The sequence below is a fragment of the Plectropomus leopardus genome, chromosome 19 (genome assembly GCF_008729295.1).
Source record: "Plectropomus leopardus isolate mb chromosome 19, YSFRI_Pleo_2.0, whole genome shotgun sequence".
NCBI lineage: Eukaryota > Metazoa > Chordata > Actinopteri > Perciformes > Serranidae > Plectropomus > Plectropomus leopardus.
Window position 1 is genome coordinate 22,276,907 of NC_056481.1, and position 16,160 is coordinate 22,293,066.

General features: G+C 39.1%; 2 protein-coding genes across 3 annotated transcripts; one reads left to right on the forward strand and one right to left on the reverse strand.

The window, feature by feature from the left end:
• Positions 1 to 4,270: 4,270 nt before the first annotated feature.
• Positions 4,271 to 5,449, reverse strand: LOC121959112 (solute carrier family 2, facilitated glucose transporter member 11-like). The gene has a single exon (XM_042508298.1). It carries the CDS (start codon positions 5,447 to 5,449, stop codon positions 4,271 to 4,273), a length of 1,179 nt encoding a protein of 392 aa, XP_042364232.1.
• Positions 5,413 to 13,603, forward strand: LOC121958468 (RNA-binding protein with serine-rich domain 1-B-like). 2 transcript variants are annotated; one of them, XM_042507405.1, is made up of 7 exons: positions 5,413 to 5,713; positions 7,647 to 7,793; positions 8,062 to 8,232; positions 8,376 to 8,478; positions 10,962 to 11,115; positions 11,340 to 11,478; positions 12,882 to 13,603. In XM_042507405.1, exons 1-7 carry the CDS (start codon positions 5,490 to 5,492, stop codon positions 13,171 to 13,173), a joined length of 1,230 nt encoding a protein of 409 aa, XP_042363339.1. In that variant the 5' UTR covers positions 5,413 to 5,489; the 3' UTR covers positions 13,174 to 13,603. The 2 variants fall into 2 exon arrangements, with proteins under 2 accessions (XP_042363339.1, XP_042363340.1); XM_042507406.1 differs by lacking the exon at positions 5,413 to 5,713 and adding an exon at positions 6,041 to 6,084.
• The last annotated feature ends 2,557 nt before the right edge of the window (positions 13,604 to 16,160 follow it).

Below are 16,160 nucleotides of genomic sequence, written 5' to 3' on the forward strand. Positions count from 1 at the left end.
TATATGATATAGTATGTGCAGGTTGTAAAAATGCTAAAAATTAAGGTTCAGACTTGCAATGTATTAAACGGGCTACACTGATTAATTGAAACTATGATTAAATGGCTGTAACAAAATGAGTCAGCAAACTTCATTAGGATTAACCAAAGAGCAAAGTACACTGAGCAATGGAGCATAGAGGTTCAGCCTATTGGTTTTGGCACCTAGCAGAAAATTTAAAAAAGTTATGGCGTGGTGGAAGGCAGAGGGTTTTTTTTTTAACCGATGGGCAGAGGCTTGCTGTTATCCCGCTTTTAGTCTTGCTAGGCTAAGCTAACTGTTTTTAAGTGTTAGGCTATAGAGTGTAACACAAGTCCTAAAACCAGGAAATGAGCTTGCATTTCTGCACTCTTGGTTCCCTCGTCTCAAAGTCAGTGGGTTTCTTGAATTAAATGGAAGGAAAATCAGGCACTCCAAAAGTAGTGGCTAAACCATTAAAAAACATGTTTCGACCACTACCGGTCCTCGTCAGGGCTTCAAAAACACGTGGTCAAGGGAACCAGAAACGCTAAAATGCTAATTCATTGCCTCGTTTTGCATTCTCCAGTTGTACATATCTCCGTGGTTGTACTATCATATTAACCAGACAGCTGTAAAAAAGCGAATTACCATATTTTGTAATTTTCCCATAGTCAAAGAAATCAAGATTGGTGAGAGATTTCAAGCCATAAATGTCATGCTGTCTCTCCCACGGTTGAAAGGATTCATTTTTTTAAATGTATGTTAAACCCTTGATGTCCTTAAAGAGGTTAAACTATAACCCAAAGCTCTGGTAAACACAGAATCCATCAAATCATTCGTCAGCTCTAAAAACAGCCCAGTGTGTGATAACAGTTTACTGTGTGTGAATGGGTTTAAATATTTCTCTTTGTCTGGTCCATCTGTTAAGGACTACAGTATGTTTGAAGTGTAACCTGTTTTGCTAGTGGATAATCAACTTTATCTTTAAATCATCCGACAACTGAAACAGGAAGACTATTTGTTTTCCTTCACAAGAAAAGGCCTGTTGATTTTGGAGGCCAAACTGAAGGCCAGCAAGAGTGTTTTCACAGCAGCTCTGACTCACACAAAACCTATTCTAGTCAGGGCACACACACTTGAATATAAATCCAATTTTTCTGTCATCTAGTTGCATTTCAAACAGCCAGGAGACATTGAAATGATGTAATAGAGTCCTATGAAGCAGCGCACTTGAACCTTAGCCCCACTTTAGAGTGAGATGTTCTCAAACAGCACTTGTTTCCATAAATAAACAGCGTTACTCTGACAGATTTAATAGGAGTGGGTTGCAGCAGTTGCATGAAAGCGCTGAGGAGGGAACTAATGTAATTAAGAAAGCAGTTGGATCAGACAGGCGGAATAAGTCAACCTAACCAAATCACAATGACGATGGCGTAGTCAGCACTTTGGTTTTTTATTTATTTAATTTTACGGTCAGTCGTATATCTATTTTAAATACCATTAAATAGGTGCAAAATGAATATTCTTACAAAATAAAGCCTAAACATCATATAGTGAGATTTTACAGTATCCGTACAATCAGAGGATTGTCATAGCATGTTTTGGAAAGACAGCGTCATGCAATAGCAGCATTTCATTCACAGTGCACAGAATAGATGTGCTACAGTAGCAAGGGTTTACCTGACTTTTTCAGGGAATAAGAGACGGTAATTTGGACTATTAGTAAAAACAAAAAACAAAACAAAACATTGGTGACATCTACTGGCTGTTTGGCAGAGCTGCATTCGAAAATTCAGTGCATGAGTATTCACAGGAAACATCTCAAGAGGTGATGAAATGGAATCATGCTGTTAGTAGCACCGGTAGGAAAACCACCTTGGGTGTGAATCTGACTAATACGGCTTGTTTGACGTATAAATAAAGAAACATCAGGGAGATCACGATCAAGTGTAAAATGTCACAAGCATGGGTCACTGGGCTGGACGGACATGTCCACAAAGTAGATTACACAATAAACAAGTACTGTTATCAACCGAGTGCAGAAGTGTTGAATCAGAGTGAACAATCCTTTAGTACATGTAATTCAAATGATTACCCAGTCTGCTGCAAACACCTCTGCTAAGGTCAAGACCTTCAGAGAGTTAAAGTGAATATCAGTTATGCAGCTACATTTTAGGTATATAATCAGTTTGACTGCTTCCTTGAAACCTTAAAGAAATAGCTCAAATTTTTAAAAGTGGGGTTGTTTGGGGTACTTATCCTTAGACAGTGTATTACAAACAGTAGATGTCAGTCAGCGCGCCTTCAGTTTGGAGAAGCAGCCTGGAATCCAACATGTGAGCTCAGAAATGTGCTGTTTTGGATGGAGGTCGGCAACAAAAAAAAATTTAGCCACCAGAAAGGTAAAGCAGTGAAAATCTTCTCCATATGGTGTACACGTAAAATGATAATGTTTTTTTAGGTAAGTAAAATGTGTTTTGTTACTGACCCATCCACAGCAGTACATTGCCTAACTTCCATGCCGGACTCTAGCCTGCTTCTCCAGACTGCCAACTGACATCTACTGTATGTAAGATGATGCATATGGATAGGTACTGTATACAACCCCACTTAAAAAAAAAGAACTATCCTTTTAAATTAACAAAGGTACAAACGTTGATCAAAGTCATGTAATTCGGTGAAAACATATGATAATTATAAGAAATATCAACTGACTGGGGTAATTCAAGTTTTATGCAGGTCTGGGAATGTTTCTTTTCAATTAGTAATGTTTATCACGTTGCTTTTTAACTGTTGTAAAGCAGGGAGTACTGAATAAAAAGGGAGATGGAAACGAGTTAAAAATTAAGTACAGTAGTCCTTCCAGTACTTTCCCTAGAGATTGAGAGGACATTTTAACAGAATGCTGCTCTTCATAAGATAATCATTCACCTTCCAGTTACAGTGTTGTGCTCCTAAAGAGCCTTCAAGTGGAAAAAGATCATGATGTAACCGGATGCTTTCTTTATGTGGCCATATTGTTAGTAATAACAGATAAGTCTTTCAGTGAGTTATGAAAGACAATTTCTAACTAAGTGAATGAGGAATCCAAAAATTCTTGATAAATTGCGGTGAAAGGGAGCTGCATTTCACAACAGCAAAACTACATCACTGTGTATGAAAAGGAGTTTTTAATAGTAACATTTTAGGGAAATATGTGTATTTGGGAAGTAATGCGACTTGGTAGTTTTGCTGTTGTTAAAGCTGCAACTGCATTACTTATTTCTCACTTCAAATGTGTTGAGAAGGATATAGCTATAAAAAATAAATTAATTTTTACAAAATTAAATTAAATAATGAGTCATTCTCAGTCTCTGTCATTACACAGAGAACACCTTTCATAAATAGGACTCTTCAATTTTCACCTTTGGAGTGATCTATCCAACACTGAAAGTGCATAAAGATGCAACAAAGGCACTGCCTGTTCCATTTACATTATAAACTCACAAGCTGATCTCACTTTTATGAATCTGGGAAACCGATTGCCATGATAAAGGTGAGTAAATATAACTGTTTGTTGTTAATTCATGTATATTTCATACATAATTGTCATTTCAACTTAAATTTTAGTTGTATTTACTTAGATTTGTGCAGTTGTTGCAACTTAAAAATGACTAGTGAATCAACTTCATCTTTGTAAATGATACTAACTTAAGTTTTTCAGCAAATCAAGTTAGTCGGACTTAAATGAACAGTTTTGTGTATTTTGCAAGTTGGCTGAAGCTTGATTGACATCGATATTTGTAATAAGACCGCATGGAGTCAAAGTCAAAGACAAATAATTAATCTGAATGTTTCTTTTTTTTTTTTAGATGTTTTATGAATTTGTTTTGATTGTACAATTTCTTACAAACACTAGTCTTTCCTTAAGATGCGAAGAATGGAATTTTGTTAAAATGAAAATAATCCTGCGAACTAATTGTTCTTTGTTGTGATATTGATCAAACACAATCAGTTTCCTAAACTTTACAGAATAAACATGACTGTTCAGTTAAGTCAGACCAACGATTTGCTGCAGCTGCTATCGCTGAGAAAGAACGAATTATTTCACATGCCATTTTTAAGTTTAACTTCACAAAATGATGTAAATACAACAACATTTTAAGTATACCTATCAATTAGATATAATGTACTGGTAAACATAAAGTAAGAATATATTATTAGTAATATTTACTGACCTTTTTCAAGGCAATTGGTTTCCTAGATTTGTATACACTTTTCCTGAAGGATGTCAAATTTCAGTCTCATTCTTTTGGTCAAGATCAGGATCTGGCATCAGTGTAGCAAAGGAGCAGGCTTTACCAAGCTGGTAATTATCTTGAACGGGCTCATCTACCTGCATGTCTGGCCTCTCCTTCTTCACACCATTCTTTCTATCAAACTCTGCAGTAATCTCAGCCAGTGTCTTCCCTTTAGTCTCTGGTAGAGTGAACCCCAAAAACAAAGCTGACATCAAACACACAGCCAAGAATGGCAGAAAGCAGAAATTCCCCAGGCCTCTGACGATGAAGGGGAACAGCATTCCCACCAAAAACAGGCTTATCCACATACAAGAGCCAGCCACCATGTACGCTGCCGGCCGAGCTGCCTGGTCAAAGATCTCGGCTGGTAAGATCCCCGTCACCCCTGCTGGGCCCAACCCAAAGCTGAGAATGTAAGCGAACACACACGCCATGCTGAGATAAGCCATCCCGGCCACCCTGTGACTCTGGAGGGTAAGAGCTACAGTAAAGACAACAGTCCAGCAAGACATCAGACTGTACCCTCCCAGAAGAAGGTACCTGCGGCCTACACGTTCAATCAGTAGATTGCTGAGTATAGAAGCAGTTAGCTCAGATGCTCCTGTGCCGATGGTGACGTACTGGATTTTCTCTGGTGGTATTCCCGCTTCGAGAAAGATGTAAGAAGCGTAGAAGTAGATGGAGTCATTGCCGCAGAGCATCATGGCACTACTGGCAGCCATGACTGTTCTGAGCTGCGATTGCAGGTCAGAATCCTTAAACAGGGACCAGGGCGTCTTGGCAGGAGCTGCAGATCCTGAATTTAAGGCTGCAGACTTTTGCTGCTGCTCCTCTTGCTCCTGAAGCATCTCCTCCATCTCTGACACAGGAGCCTCCCCACCTCGAAGCCTTCCCAGCGCCCGCACACATGCTTCCCTGTCTCCCCTGTCAATGAGGAGGTATCTGGGGCTTTCAGGGAACCAGGGTAGGGTAAGGAGCTGGATCAACCCTGGCAAAGCGTTACTAGCTAGCAAGTAGGGCCAAAGAGGCTCTGCACCCAGCAGCTCAGTGAGTCCCACAACCTGACCCAAGAAAATCCCAAAAGCAGTGAAAACAGCGGAGGAAAAGGCCACAGCACCTCGGAGGTGTTTAGGAGCACTTTCCCCAAAATACATCGGCTGGACGTTCATACTCACACCTGAGTTCACCCCTACCAGGAAACGAGCCAAGATGATAATCTCGAATGATCTGGCAACCTGGCATGTCAGTACCAACACGGCACCTACAAACAGAAAAGAGTTGTTCAGAAGTAGTGAGTTCTTCCTGCCGAAGCGGACCGCCAGAGGCCCAGCCAGCAAGGCTCCGAGCCACCCGCCCAGCGAGAAGGCAGACACAACCAGGGTCCACACTAGGGTCAACTGTGGGGACTCCAAGCCGATGCCCCAGCGCTCCACGTAGGTGTCATTTATGAAATTTTGGATGTAGCTGGTGGGAGCGTTGATGATTGAGATATTGTAGCCATACTGGAAGGTGCCTCCAATGGCAGCACAGCACACAGTCAAAGCCAGGATCCTGCCACCGTCTGATGCTTTCCTGGTTTCTTCTGGCTCACCTTCGGAGTTCATCTGTAGGCTTGTCCCAGAGAAGTATGTGTCCTTCTCTGTGTCCCACGGTCCTCATAAGAGCGACAGTCAGATAGATAGATAACTTATTTGTTCAAAAATACTGTCACTGTCGCGTGTGTACGTTCAGTCTTTTGATTGGTTGATGTCAAGCATTACGTCATCTTTATGCGACTGTTACCCTCTTGAGTGGGAGGAAAGATGTGAGTAAACGTCTCCGGTTCGCGTTGTTTACATAAAAAATATAAATGTATGCACATTAAAAAGCAACGTAGTAATGTCAAACGTACAGTATTCTGTTTTTAAACAGGCGCGTGTGTGCGTATGAGCGCAACATGCTTAGCTAATATTAGCTCATTAGCGAATGCTAACAGGGGCAAGTGATTGTTGAGCTAACGTTTATTATCGTGACATGGAGTTATTATTATGCTCCGAGGCGATGTGTTGCATTTCTCTGAACCACTTGGAGAAAATGTCCAGCTGCATCGTCAAATTAACTTACCCCATTAGCATATTTTAAGTGCAAATTGATCCATTTCGTTTTATATATCCCCAATGGGTTTATTTATGGGACAAGTGAAATTCTCAGCAGTCGCTTCTGTCTCTGAATGATCTGACACTGCCGGTATTACCGCGTGTGGTGCAAGTTATTGAAATTAAATTGTTATTTCCAGTTTCAAAGGACACTAAAATGAATAATCAGCATTCAAATACCCCCCTTTTCAATGAAAAAGTAAATAATGCGGAGTCAGACATCGTAGAAACAACATAATGTCAAAAAGACAAGTGACAGACGGAAACTGAACAATTAAAAAAAGGAAAAAAAACAAAAACAAAGAGATAGCATGTCATAGTCATATAGTAGACACATAATGAAATAGCAGGTTATAGCAATGTATAGCAGACATTTTATTCTTCAATATTCCAGCTCCAGAGAATGTATCAGACCAAAAAAATCTTTCAATTAAATTTTTCAACAAGGGGATGATTTGGCAAATTTGGGTTCATGCCATGTATATGAAATTTACCTGGCAGGATAGCACTCCAATACTTTCGATGTAAAGTCTTCTGTGTTTTTTTTTTGTTTGTTTTGTTTTTTAATAAATCAGTGCTGGTAAGCACAGGTAGTTGTGTAGCTATAATACGTTTTACCCTTTGTAAACAGTCTGACATTTTTTATAATGCACATATTTTCAAAATATATTTTTTTCATCATTACTGCAATATACCAATATGGTGGATGAAGTAACTGAAAGCCATACTTGAGTAAAATTGTGGATAACTAATCAAAAAAATTACTTTGGTAGAAGTAAGTTAAGTCTCTGATATTTACTGTTCTTAAGTATCCAAATTAATTTTATTATATGTGATTAGGTATTGAAAGTAAAAGTAGAAGTAAGTGCTGTAAAAAAGCAAGTGGTCAGAATTCTGGGTACAACAAAGTATTTTTCTTCTTAACATGTACACCGACTTAAAAGTGGACAGAAAAAGTAGTGCAGATACTTCCAAACAATACTTAAATCTTTTAACAAAGTACTATTACTTCAATACTTTAGACCACATCAGATACCTATGTATTTAAATCCTAGATAGCAACTTGCAAGGCCGTCTAGTTAGTATTGATGTTCCTGCTTGGAAACACCAGATGCCATAGATACCTGCATTTCATTTTGTAATGTCATCAAAGTGTCAAATTTTTATTTCGGTTACGTTTTCTCCAGTGCCTTAAATCCTGACTTTTGTTAACGCTCTTCTCCTTCAACAGGGCGCCATCCCCAACAAAGAGGAAGGAGGATGACAAGAGTAAACAACGAGGTAAGGAGAAGTCAGGAGCCACAAAAGAGGGAGCTGAAAAAGACCGGGGTCGAGAGAAGAACCGCACACGGCGCAGTGCTTCCAGTGGAAGTAGCAGGTCAGAGGCCGTTCTCAGAAAGTAATACTAGATGCTACAGATTTGCTTGTTTTTCCATATCAGTTCATTTTTCATTGGATGATAAGGAAATGTTAGGCAAAAGGTGGTCTCATTTCAGCAGTCCTTATCCATTTGTTAACACCCAGCTGCACTGTGCTGTGTTTTAATTTCTGATTTTGACAGCAGGTCACAACAGTGTTTGTCTTTCTCGTCTACTTTGGACAGTCTAAGATAAACTGTCCTAAAACCTGCTCTCATTTACGTCCAGCTCCAGCTCCAGCAGCAGCTCCGGCTCCAGCTCAGGCTCCTCCAGTGGCTCCAGCTCCTCTGCCTCCAGCCACTCCGGCTCATCCAGCTCCCGCTCCTCTTCCTCCTCCTCTTCCTCCTCACCCAGCCCCAGCCGCCAGCGCCACAACAACAGACGACGATCACGCTCCAAGTATGGGATTCATCTTAAATATTAAGCAAGTTGTGTCAGTAATTTATAACTGAGGAACATTGCAAGCTCTCACACTGCAGACAGGGAACACCAGACAGCAACTTATTATTACAGTTTTAATCACAATGTAAATGTCACCGTAGGTCAAAGTCAGCGAAGAAGGAGGAAAGGGACAGACGACGTCGGAGCCCCACACCCAAACCCACCAAGGTCTACCTGGGCCGGCTGACCAGAAATGTTATCAAGGTGAATGCTTTACTCAGTTTGTACAAGGTGCTTGAGGTGTTTGAGACACTTAAATTCACTACTCAGATATTTAAGTCCTGGAATACCTTGAAAAGTACTTGAATATAATTCACAGGAGAACAGAATGATTCATTATTTTATGAAATGTATTAGATTAAGTTTGAAAACTAGGAAGCAAAGGACGGCTGTGGTTGCAGTTATTTGATAATGCCGTATGAGTGTCAGTCTATCAGACACACTAACCTCCATATGGTAGAGCAGTCAAAGAAGATAATTACAGCTTTGTTAGCCAAAAACGACAGGGGGTAGAATCATTAGCTCCACAACAAGAACAAGCTGTAATGTCCTCTGGGCAAAAAAAAAGCCTTGTTACAGTAACTTTACTATCCGTAACCATTATTTTAGAATGGACAGACGTCCCTGTTTTTGGTGGCCTGTCCCTGGCTGGAGCTGTCCCCGGAAATGTCCCCATTTTTAACTGCAGGGCTGCTAACTCAAAACTGACTGTTAGACTTGCGCACTTTACATGCTTCAAATGCTCTTGCGCAACAAATCCATAGGAGGATTACAAGACAATGGGCCCCTGGGCACACAAATAAAGAAAGACCCCACCACCTCCATTAAAAAAAACTCACCTCGTCACTCGCCTGCAAAACACTCGCTCCAGAGTAGTTTCAACAGTTAGCATGAGTTTTAAGTTTTAGTTTGGCAGTAAATAAGCAGAAGTTAATTAATAAAAGGTTGATTTTACGCCCTGGTAGCATTTTTGCTCCAGTTACAAATTTGCACAATTTTCTTGCAACAGATGGTTGTGGAGAAAATTATTTTATACTTGAAAATAAAAATGGGTGCTTGAAAACTTTCTTGAAAGTGACTGGTTCCTGTTTGTACGAATCCTGTTTACTACTCTACTGATGTCAGGACGGCAGCTCACGGAGATGCTGCTGCTGTTATATGCTGCTCGACTCACTAGATAACCTTTTCCAAAGTTTTTGAGAGATTCATGTAGGTTTTGTGCTACAGAGCAAAAGGCAACAACAAATAACTTTCTTGTAGTGTTGTCAGAAATATGGATTTATTAGTTTATAGATTCTGAATATTTGAAACAGCTTAAATTCTCATTTCCTGCAGTACTGATGCACCGTTACCAGCTCCTTTCTTGCTCCCTCTTCTCTCTGACAGCGACACACATACACACACACACGCACACACACGCGCGCGCATGCACGCTCACACACAATTACACATGCTTGCACACACATACGCACACACACACACTCTAGCACAAAATGTCTGCTGTTTAGTAACTGTTTGTTTGCTTTGGATACTCACACACACACTTGGGGGAAATGCCTGCTGTTAGGTAACTGTTTACTTGCTTTGGTTTACCACTAAGTTATGAAAACACATTATTTCTGCTTCTGCAGTTTTGTGACAACACTAAGTTCTAGTCTTAGGAAACAACATTTTTCCTCAGACATAATAGCCCAAATTAAGGTCATGGTTCTAATGAGATGCTTACATTGCTTGCAATCAAAACAACAACTATCAAAACAGCATGTGTTTAGAAGAACAGTGCTTTACATTCTGCAAATATTTATCAAGATTATCTTACTACACTGCCAATTTCTTGCCCAAAATGTTGTCAGTAAGGTATTCTGAGGGCACGTTACGCCATAATGGCAAGAGTTTGTAAACAGGAAGTGGGCACCACACTGCCTCCTTAACAATAAAAATGGTTGCAGAACAGTAAAGCTAAAGATTCAATTACTGAGTTTTATATGTTTTCAGAAACATGTTTTAGCTTACTGTTTAACTGTAAATCAACATCTGGTCATTGTTTGACCATTATGCCTCAAGTTTTTCTACCTTTTGAGCAAAAGCATCCTTTTTTTTCTCTGTTTTCTGTGGTCATGTTGCACCAATTTGAAATGTATTTGGGCCTCCATACTGCAGAGAAGGCCTAGTTTTATGTCAGAGCCTTCTTTATATCAGTGAAATACTTCTTTAATTTTGCCGGAGCCGAGTACTTGAATTAGGTTATGAGCCAACAGCAAACAATTAGTGACACAGTATTAGAGAGGGAATAGAGATGGAAACCCACTAAGTGATGTTCACAGGCTCCATTACCTTGTTTGCACACAAGCATAATTTAAAACATTTGAAAGAAAAAAAGAAAGAAGAGACATGCATGAGTTATTCCAAAAGACTGATAAATAACTCAGCTCTAGTACTTGAGTTATGTAAGAAGGTTATTGTTTTCATTTATTTGTAATAAAATCATTAAGCCTGCATGTAAGTATTCTCATCATCCTCAGCAGAGGAATGTTTAATGTTTTCAGAGAGGAACAATTTGAAGCTTTGCAACTGAAAACTACCTGAAGCTGTTTTATAAAGTTTATCTTTTCCTTCTAGGAGCTGAAATGTATTTTATTCACCATATAAAAAAATCCTGTTTATCTAAATGTTTTTCTGCTTTAAAGGAACACATCCAGGAGATCTTCTCCACTTACGGCAAGATCAAGATGATTGAAATGCCCATGCACCGCATCCACCCTCACCTGTCCAAAGGTTACGCCTACGTGGAGTTCGAGACAGCCGAGGAGGCGGAGAAGGCCCTGAAACACATGGACGGAGGTGAGAGGAATTGGAGGAACGTGGAAGATTGAACAGATTGCATTACGTTCTTGTTAAGAGCAGTTAAGTAAGATTAATGAGTAACTGTTGAAAGCAGTGAAGATGAGACGAGAGGCTGGCAGGCTGTTTGTGACACTAATATTTAAAATTTATGTCCTCATTTGTAATTCTGATATCATGCCAAACCTTCAGTGTTCCCAGTTTCTCGGATGTTTTTCTTTCAGGTCAGATTGACGGGCAGGAGATCACCGTCACGGCTGTACTGACTCCCACAGTGCGCCCTCCCCCCCGCAGGCTGTCCCCTCCACGCAGGATGCTTCCTCCACCAATGTGGCGACGCACTCCGCCTCGGATGAGGAGAAGGTAAACAGACTGTAAACAGCATGTGATGAGCGTCAATGCTGGAAATGGTGCTTATAATCCAGTCTCTATGCTTGACTGTTGGTTGCTGCGACCCTCAAAATCTGGGAACCAGATGAATTGGTGAGCTAATGTTTTATTTGCACTAGCTGATGTGTCTGATCCCCCACACACATTCAGAAACTTGGTCTGGTAATTGTCAGTCTATCATTTTGTCTATGGCCATTGATAACACCCTGTGGATATTGAAAATTGAACTGAAAGGTTCCAGACTTGAGGCCTTGCAAACAAAGTCTGTTTTTTCAGGGTCTTTAAAGGCATTGAATTCATTATTCTAAAAGTAAGGCCTTAACCCTTTGACACCTGAGTAAATTGGCTGATTTCTTTTAAAAACTTGGGAACTTTACCAAGAAATTGGTAAAAAGTCACAAGAAAAATTATCTGAGAATAACCACAAAAACAAAATGTAAAAAACAGAATTAAAAAAAAAAACAAAAAACAGAAAATTAAGTTAAGAAACTGCTAAAACTGCTTTTCTGGATATTTTCCCTTGTTTTTTTTTATAGTATCTCAAAATCCCCCCTCAGAATATTTCTTTTCCACCCTGTACTTTATGTTTTTGTTTTTTTAAGAAATCAAACCAATTTTCTCAGGTTTCAGACGTGTAAATGCTAGTGAAAGATATCTAAATGCAGCTCAAGAAAACTGATGTCGATCCATGTGTTAAATGGTTAATTGTTATTTTAATGTCTTAAATCAATCTTTTAAAAGTCTTAAAAGTGCCCTGACATGATAATAAATAGATTAAAAATAGATTTTCATTAATCATGTTTTTCAAATTTGGCACCTAGGTATGTGTATTTGGACTTAACAAACTGATTAGATTTTTGGTGGTCAAAGGTCAAGGTCAGTGTGACCTTGCATTTGTCTCATTCTTATGAGCATGAAACAACCACAGGGACTCAAGAATGGCTTGATAAGAATCGGTGGTTGAAGGTTCACTGTGATCTCATGAAACATGTTTTCTACATAACTCAAGAATTCATACACTAATTATGACAAAACTACGCAAAAATGTCAAATATGACAAAATGACAAAGTAATGACATTTTACATCCAAAAAAGTTAACATCACTGTGACATCATAATGTTCTGCAAAAAATACCTTTTTTAGCCATTGATTGAGCATTGTACTGTATCTCAGGAACAGAAGGGGACACATCTGGTCAGATACAGAATTTGTGACACTAATTTTGGGTGTCCACTTAAAAAAGTGCAGATTGTACGTTTCTTCTGTGCTGCTCGGGGGAAGATGTAAACTTAATATGCAACTTGACTGTTTCACGGAGGTGGTTATTCTAGTTCTACCTGCTTTGTCACTTTGTGTTACTTTGTCTCTCACCCAGGTCTCGGTCTCCACGGAGACGCTCACCAGTGCGTCGCAGGTCACGGTCACCAGGCCGCCGCCGTCACAGGTCACGCTCCAGCTCCAATTCTTCCGTTAAGGGAAGAAACCCCCTCCTCCTCCTCCTCCTCCTTTGCGTCTCCTCTGGATCTGGTCCTCCGCTGTGTCTTTTTAGTCAGTGTGAACAAACATTACGGTTAATCAGAAACCACATAATGAGAGCATGGATACCAACATACAGCATTACTGTATTCCTGAGTCAGTTATTTCTCCCAGTGCTTAAATTAGTATGAAATCAGGTGAGCTGAGTGTGTTCACGTCAGACGCTGTCATCAGCTGGAATCACATGTGATTCTAGCGTCTGTGTTCTTATCGCTGAACCAGTAAGTTGACGAATGTCTTTAAGACGAAATCCACGTGGTACAGCCAAAATGTTCACTTTTAAATTAGAGTTACTGATTTTAAATGGTGCTGCTGTTTATATATATCAGTATTGCGTTCAACATTTGTCCGGCATTAGTTCTTACAGGAAATCGTAATTACAAAGGCAGCTACACAAGCGAGTCACGCCATGTTTAAGTCCCTCTCCAGACACGTTGTAAAGCGTGTGAAAATACTTCATGCCGATATTTTGTTTAACATCTGAAAATGCTGGAAGATCTACCGTTTCTCTGTCAGTCACTTAAAACTTGGTCTTACTAGAATAAAGTTTGGAAACTGATAGCCTTGAAAAAGGAAAAAACCATTAATCTTAATTTATGTTTATTTATATCTAAGTGTTAAGTTAACTTTAATTTGAACTATATTTACTTAATTTTGGGGAGTTGTCGCAACTTAAAAATGACAAGTGGCATAACCTTGTTCTTTCTTAGTGTTAGCAACGTCAGTAAACCAAGTGAAGTTTGAAGATCTGCGAGTTTTGTTCAGTTAACATGTATACAGATATGAGAGTACAGATATAAAGCACAGCAAACCTGGTTTACTGAAGTTGCTAAAACTTTCAAGATTGATTTTAATTAAACTTGTCATTTTTAACTTGATACAACTTCATAAAGTTAAGCAAATCTTTGGTTGTGAAATTTTTTTTTAGTGAATGAGGGTTTTCGATACCAGTAAGCAGTGTGTGTCCGCTTTAGCAGATATATCTGATTAAGACAGTCATTATTACATTGAAATTACAAAGAGGTCAAATGATTATTGCGTGAATTACTGATCCATCAGGAATTTGCGTTCCTTTTTGTCCCACCTGATTTTTACGTGTCACTCCGTGATCCTCTGATCTACACATTTGTGGTTTTACTCGCCGTCTGTATGTGTGTGTGCTATTTTGTAGAGCTGACTGAGTGTGATTAAACTCCTGACAATAAAGTTCATAATTTGAACTGCAGAAAACATTTTTGTCTGTGTGAGTCAATAGTGTTGCACCTTTATTCAGTACAGTGTCAACTTTTATCTTTTTCGGGAGGAGCGTTGGGAATCCGGTCACAAGGATGTCTCGTCTTTCTTACGGCTGAGTAATGAGGGGTGTGTGTCTCGTCATATTCGCTGCATATATAAGGGGGATTTTTCCTTTGAAATTCAGAGTTTTGCCGTTCCTCTTCTGGCAGTTAGTGCTCAGAATCAGATGCCATCACTGAATCTTTACTGCACGAAGACACTGTAAATATTGGACCCAGGATGCATTTCTCCAATAGCTGTAGACTGACTGTTATGTAGCCGTGCTGCTTTTCAGTCCTGCGGAAGGTGAGCGTGGCTTTGAATACTAGTGAAGACTTGAGGGTTAAACAGCATATGGTACTATGTAAAAGGAATAGTTCAAATATTTTTAAGTGGGGCTGTATAGTAATGTAATTTTAGCTCACTGAACACAGAAGTTGCTGGTCTACAAATGTTTGATCAGTTAGTGACTTTGGTGAATCTGAACTAACTCTTTTAACTCTTTAGGACCTGGATCGACATCAGTTTTATTGTGCTGCGTTCAAGTGGCTTTCACAAGCACTTAAACCCCAACCCTTTTTTTTTTTTTTAAACTTGAAAAAGACAATAAGCAACTTACTAAGAAATTTCTGGAAAACTGAAAAAAAGTGAAAGGTGACAAGAAAATGACTTGAAATGAATATAAAATTAACTGGAGGGGAGATTATTAGATATTATCCAAAAAGGAAAAAATATCCCAAAAAAATGTCTGCTTTGAGCCATTTCTTATTAAGTTGCTCATTGCTGGTGCTTATGAAAGGCATCAGGCAAAGTTGCTCAGGTTACTCAAAGGGTTTGAGTAACAGATGGATTTCAACCTAAACTACTGCAGTACACATAGCTGACCACAACTTTCATCAGTCCAGCTCCATCAGTGTCTTTGTGTTTTGCATTGCAGGGCAACTTCAGTGTGCCAAGGCCACACGTCCATTCCTAGGCTCACATTTCTATGGAATGGACGTGAATGTGGACTGCTGCATGAAAGTCTCACCGGACCCCACTAAGAAAACTGTCAAAGCCTGTTTTGACTTTATGTAAAATACATGCATACATGTAAGTATTGATCACACACAAGCTTTACTTTCTCCTGTGTGTGTTGCGATGTGTTCCTTTTATAAACTAATCACACGCAGATAAATGTGAGGGAGAACGTGGCCATTTGGACACCTGTATTATCTAGTTATCTATTAAATCACTTTGCATTTATTTTGTGTCATGAATCAAGAAACTACATTTATCTGATATAAAGTAAAAAACGCTATTTTTACACAGTTATGTCCTTAAACTATATTTTATATATATATGCATATGTCTTTTTTTAACCCTGCAGTTTTGTCACTGAGGAAAACCTTTCCCTTTGCATGGACCCAAATGCCAACTGGCTCCAAGACAAACTCGAGGAGTTAGAGCAAGTGAGTCAAAAAATCATAATTTGAAGTTTACAGCTAAACAAACATATCAAGAAAATATTGACTGTGATTATTGTTGTGTCTTTACATCCTCCCTGTTTCCTATAATCGGTTCAGGCATTGTAGATTGTTATAGTCGACATTAAAATTCCTGTAATATAGAAACTTTCCAAGTGTTTCTCTCAACAGAACGGAATAGTCTGTCAACCCATCGTGGAACCTTCACGTTCAACATGAAGATGATGCACCTTCTGCACAGATATCTTAACACCTATTTCTATTTTATTTTCAATTCATTCAGATGAAATGTTTTACTTTCTCTGCTTTTAAAATACATTAAAATGACTACTTTGCAAGAATCTTTACTATCTTCTAAACTAATAAAGATCATTTTG

Coding starts and splice junctions, on each gene's coding strand:
- LOC121958468 (XM_042507405.1), top strand. CDS start 5,490: ATGATAATCTCGAATGATCTGGCAACCTGGCATGTCAGTACCAACACG. Junction 8,233..8,375: donor AGACGACGATCACGCTCCAA/GTATGGGATTCA, acceptor ATGTCACCGTAG/GTCAAAGTCAGCGAAGAAGG. Junction 8,479..10,961: donor TGACCAGAAATGTTATCAAG/GTGAATGCTTTA, acceptor TCTGCTTTAAAG/GAACACATCCAGGAGATCTT.
- LOC121959112 (XM_042508298.1), bottom strand. CDS start 5,449: ATGAACGTCCAGCCGATGTATTTTGGGGAAAGTGCTCCTAAACACCTC.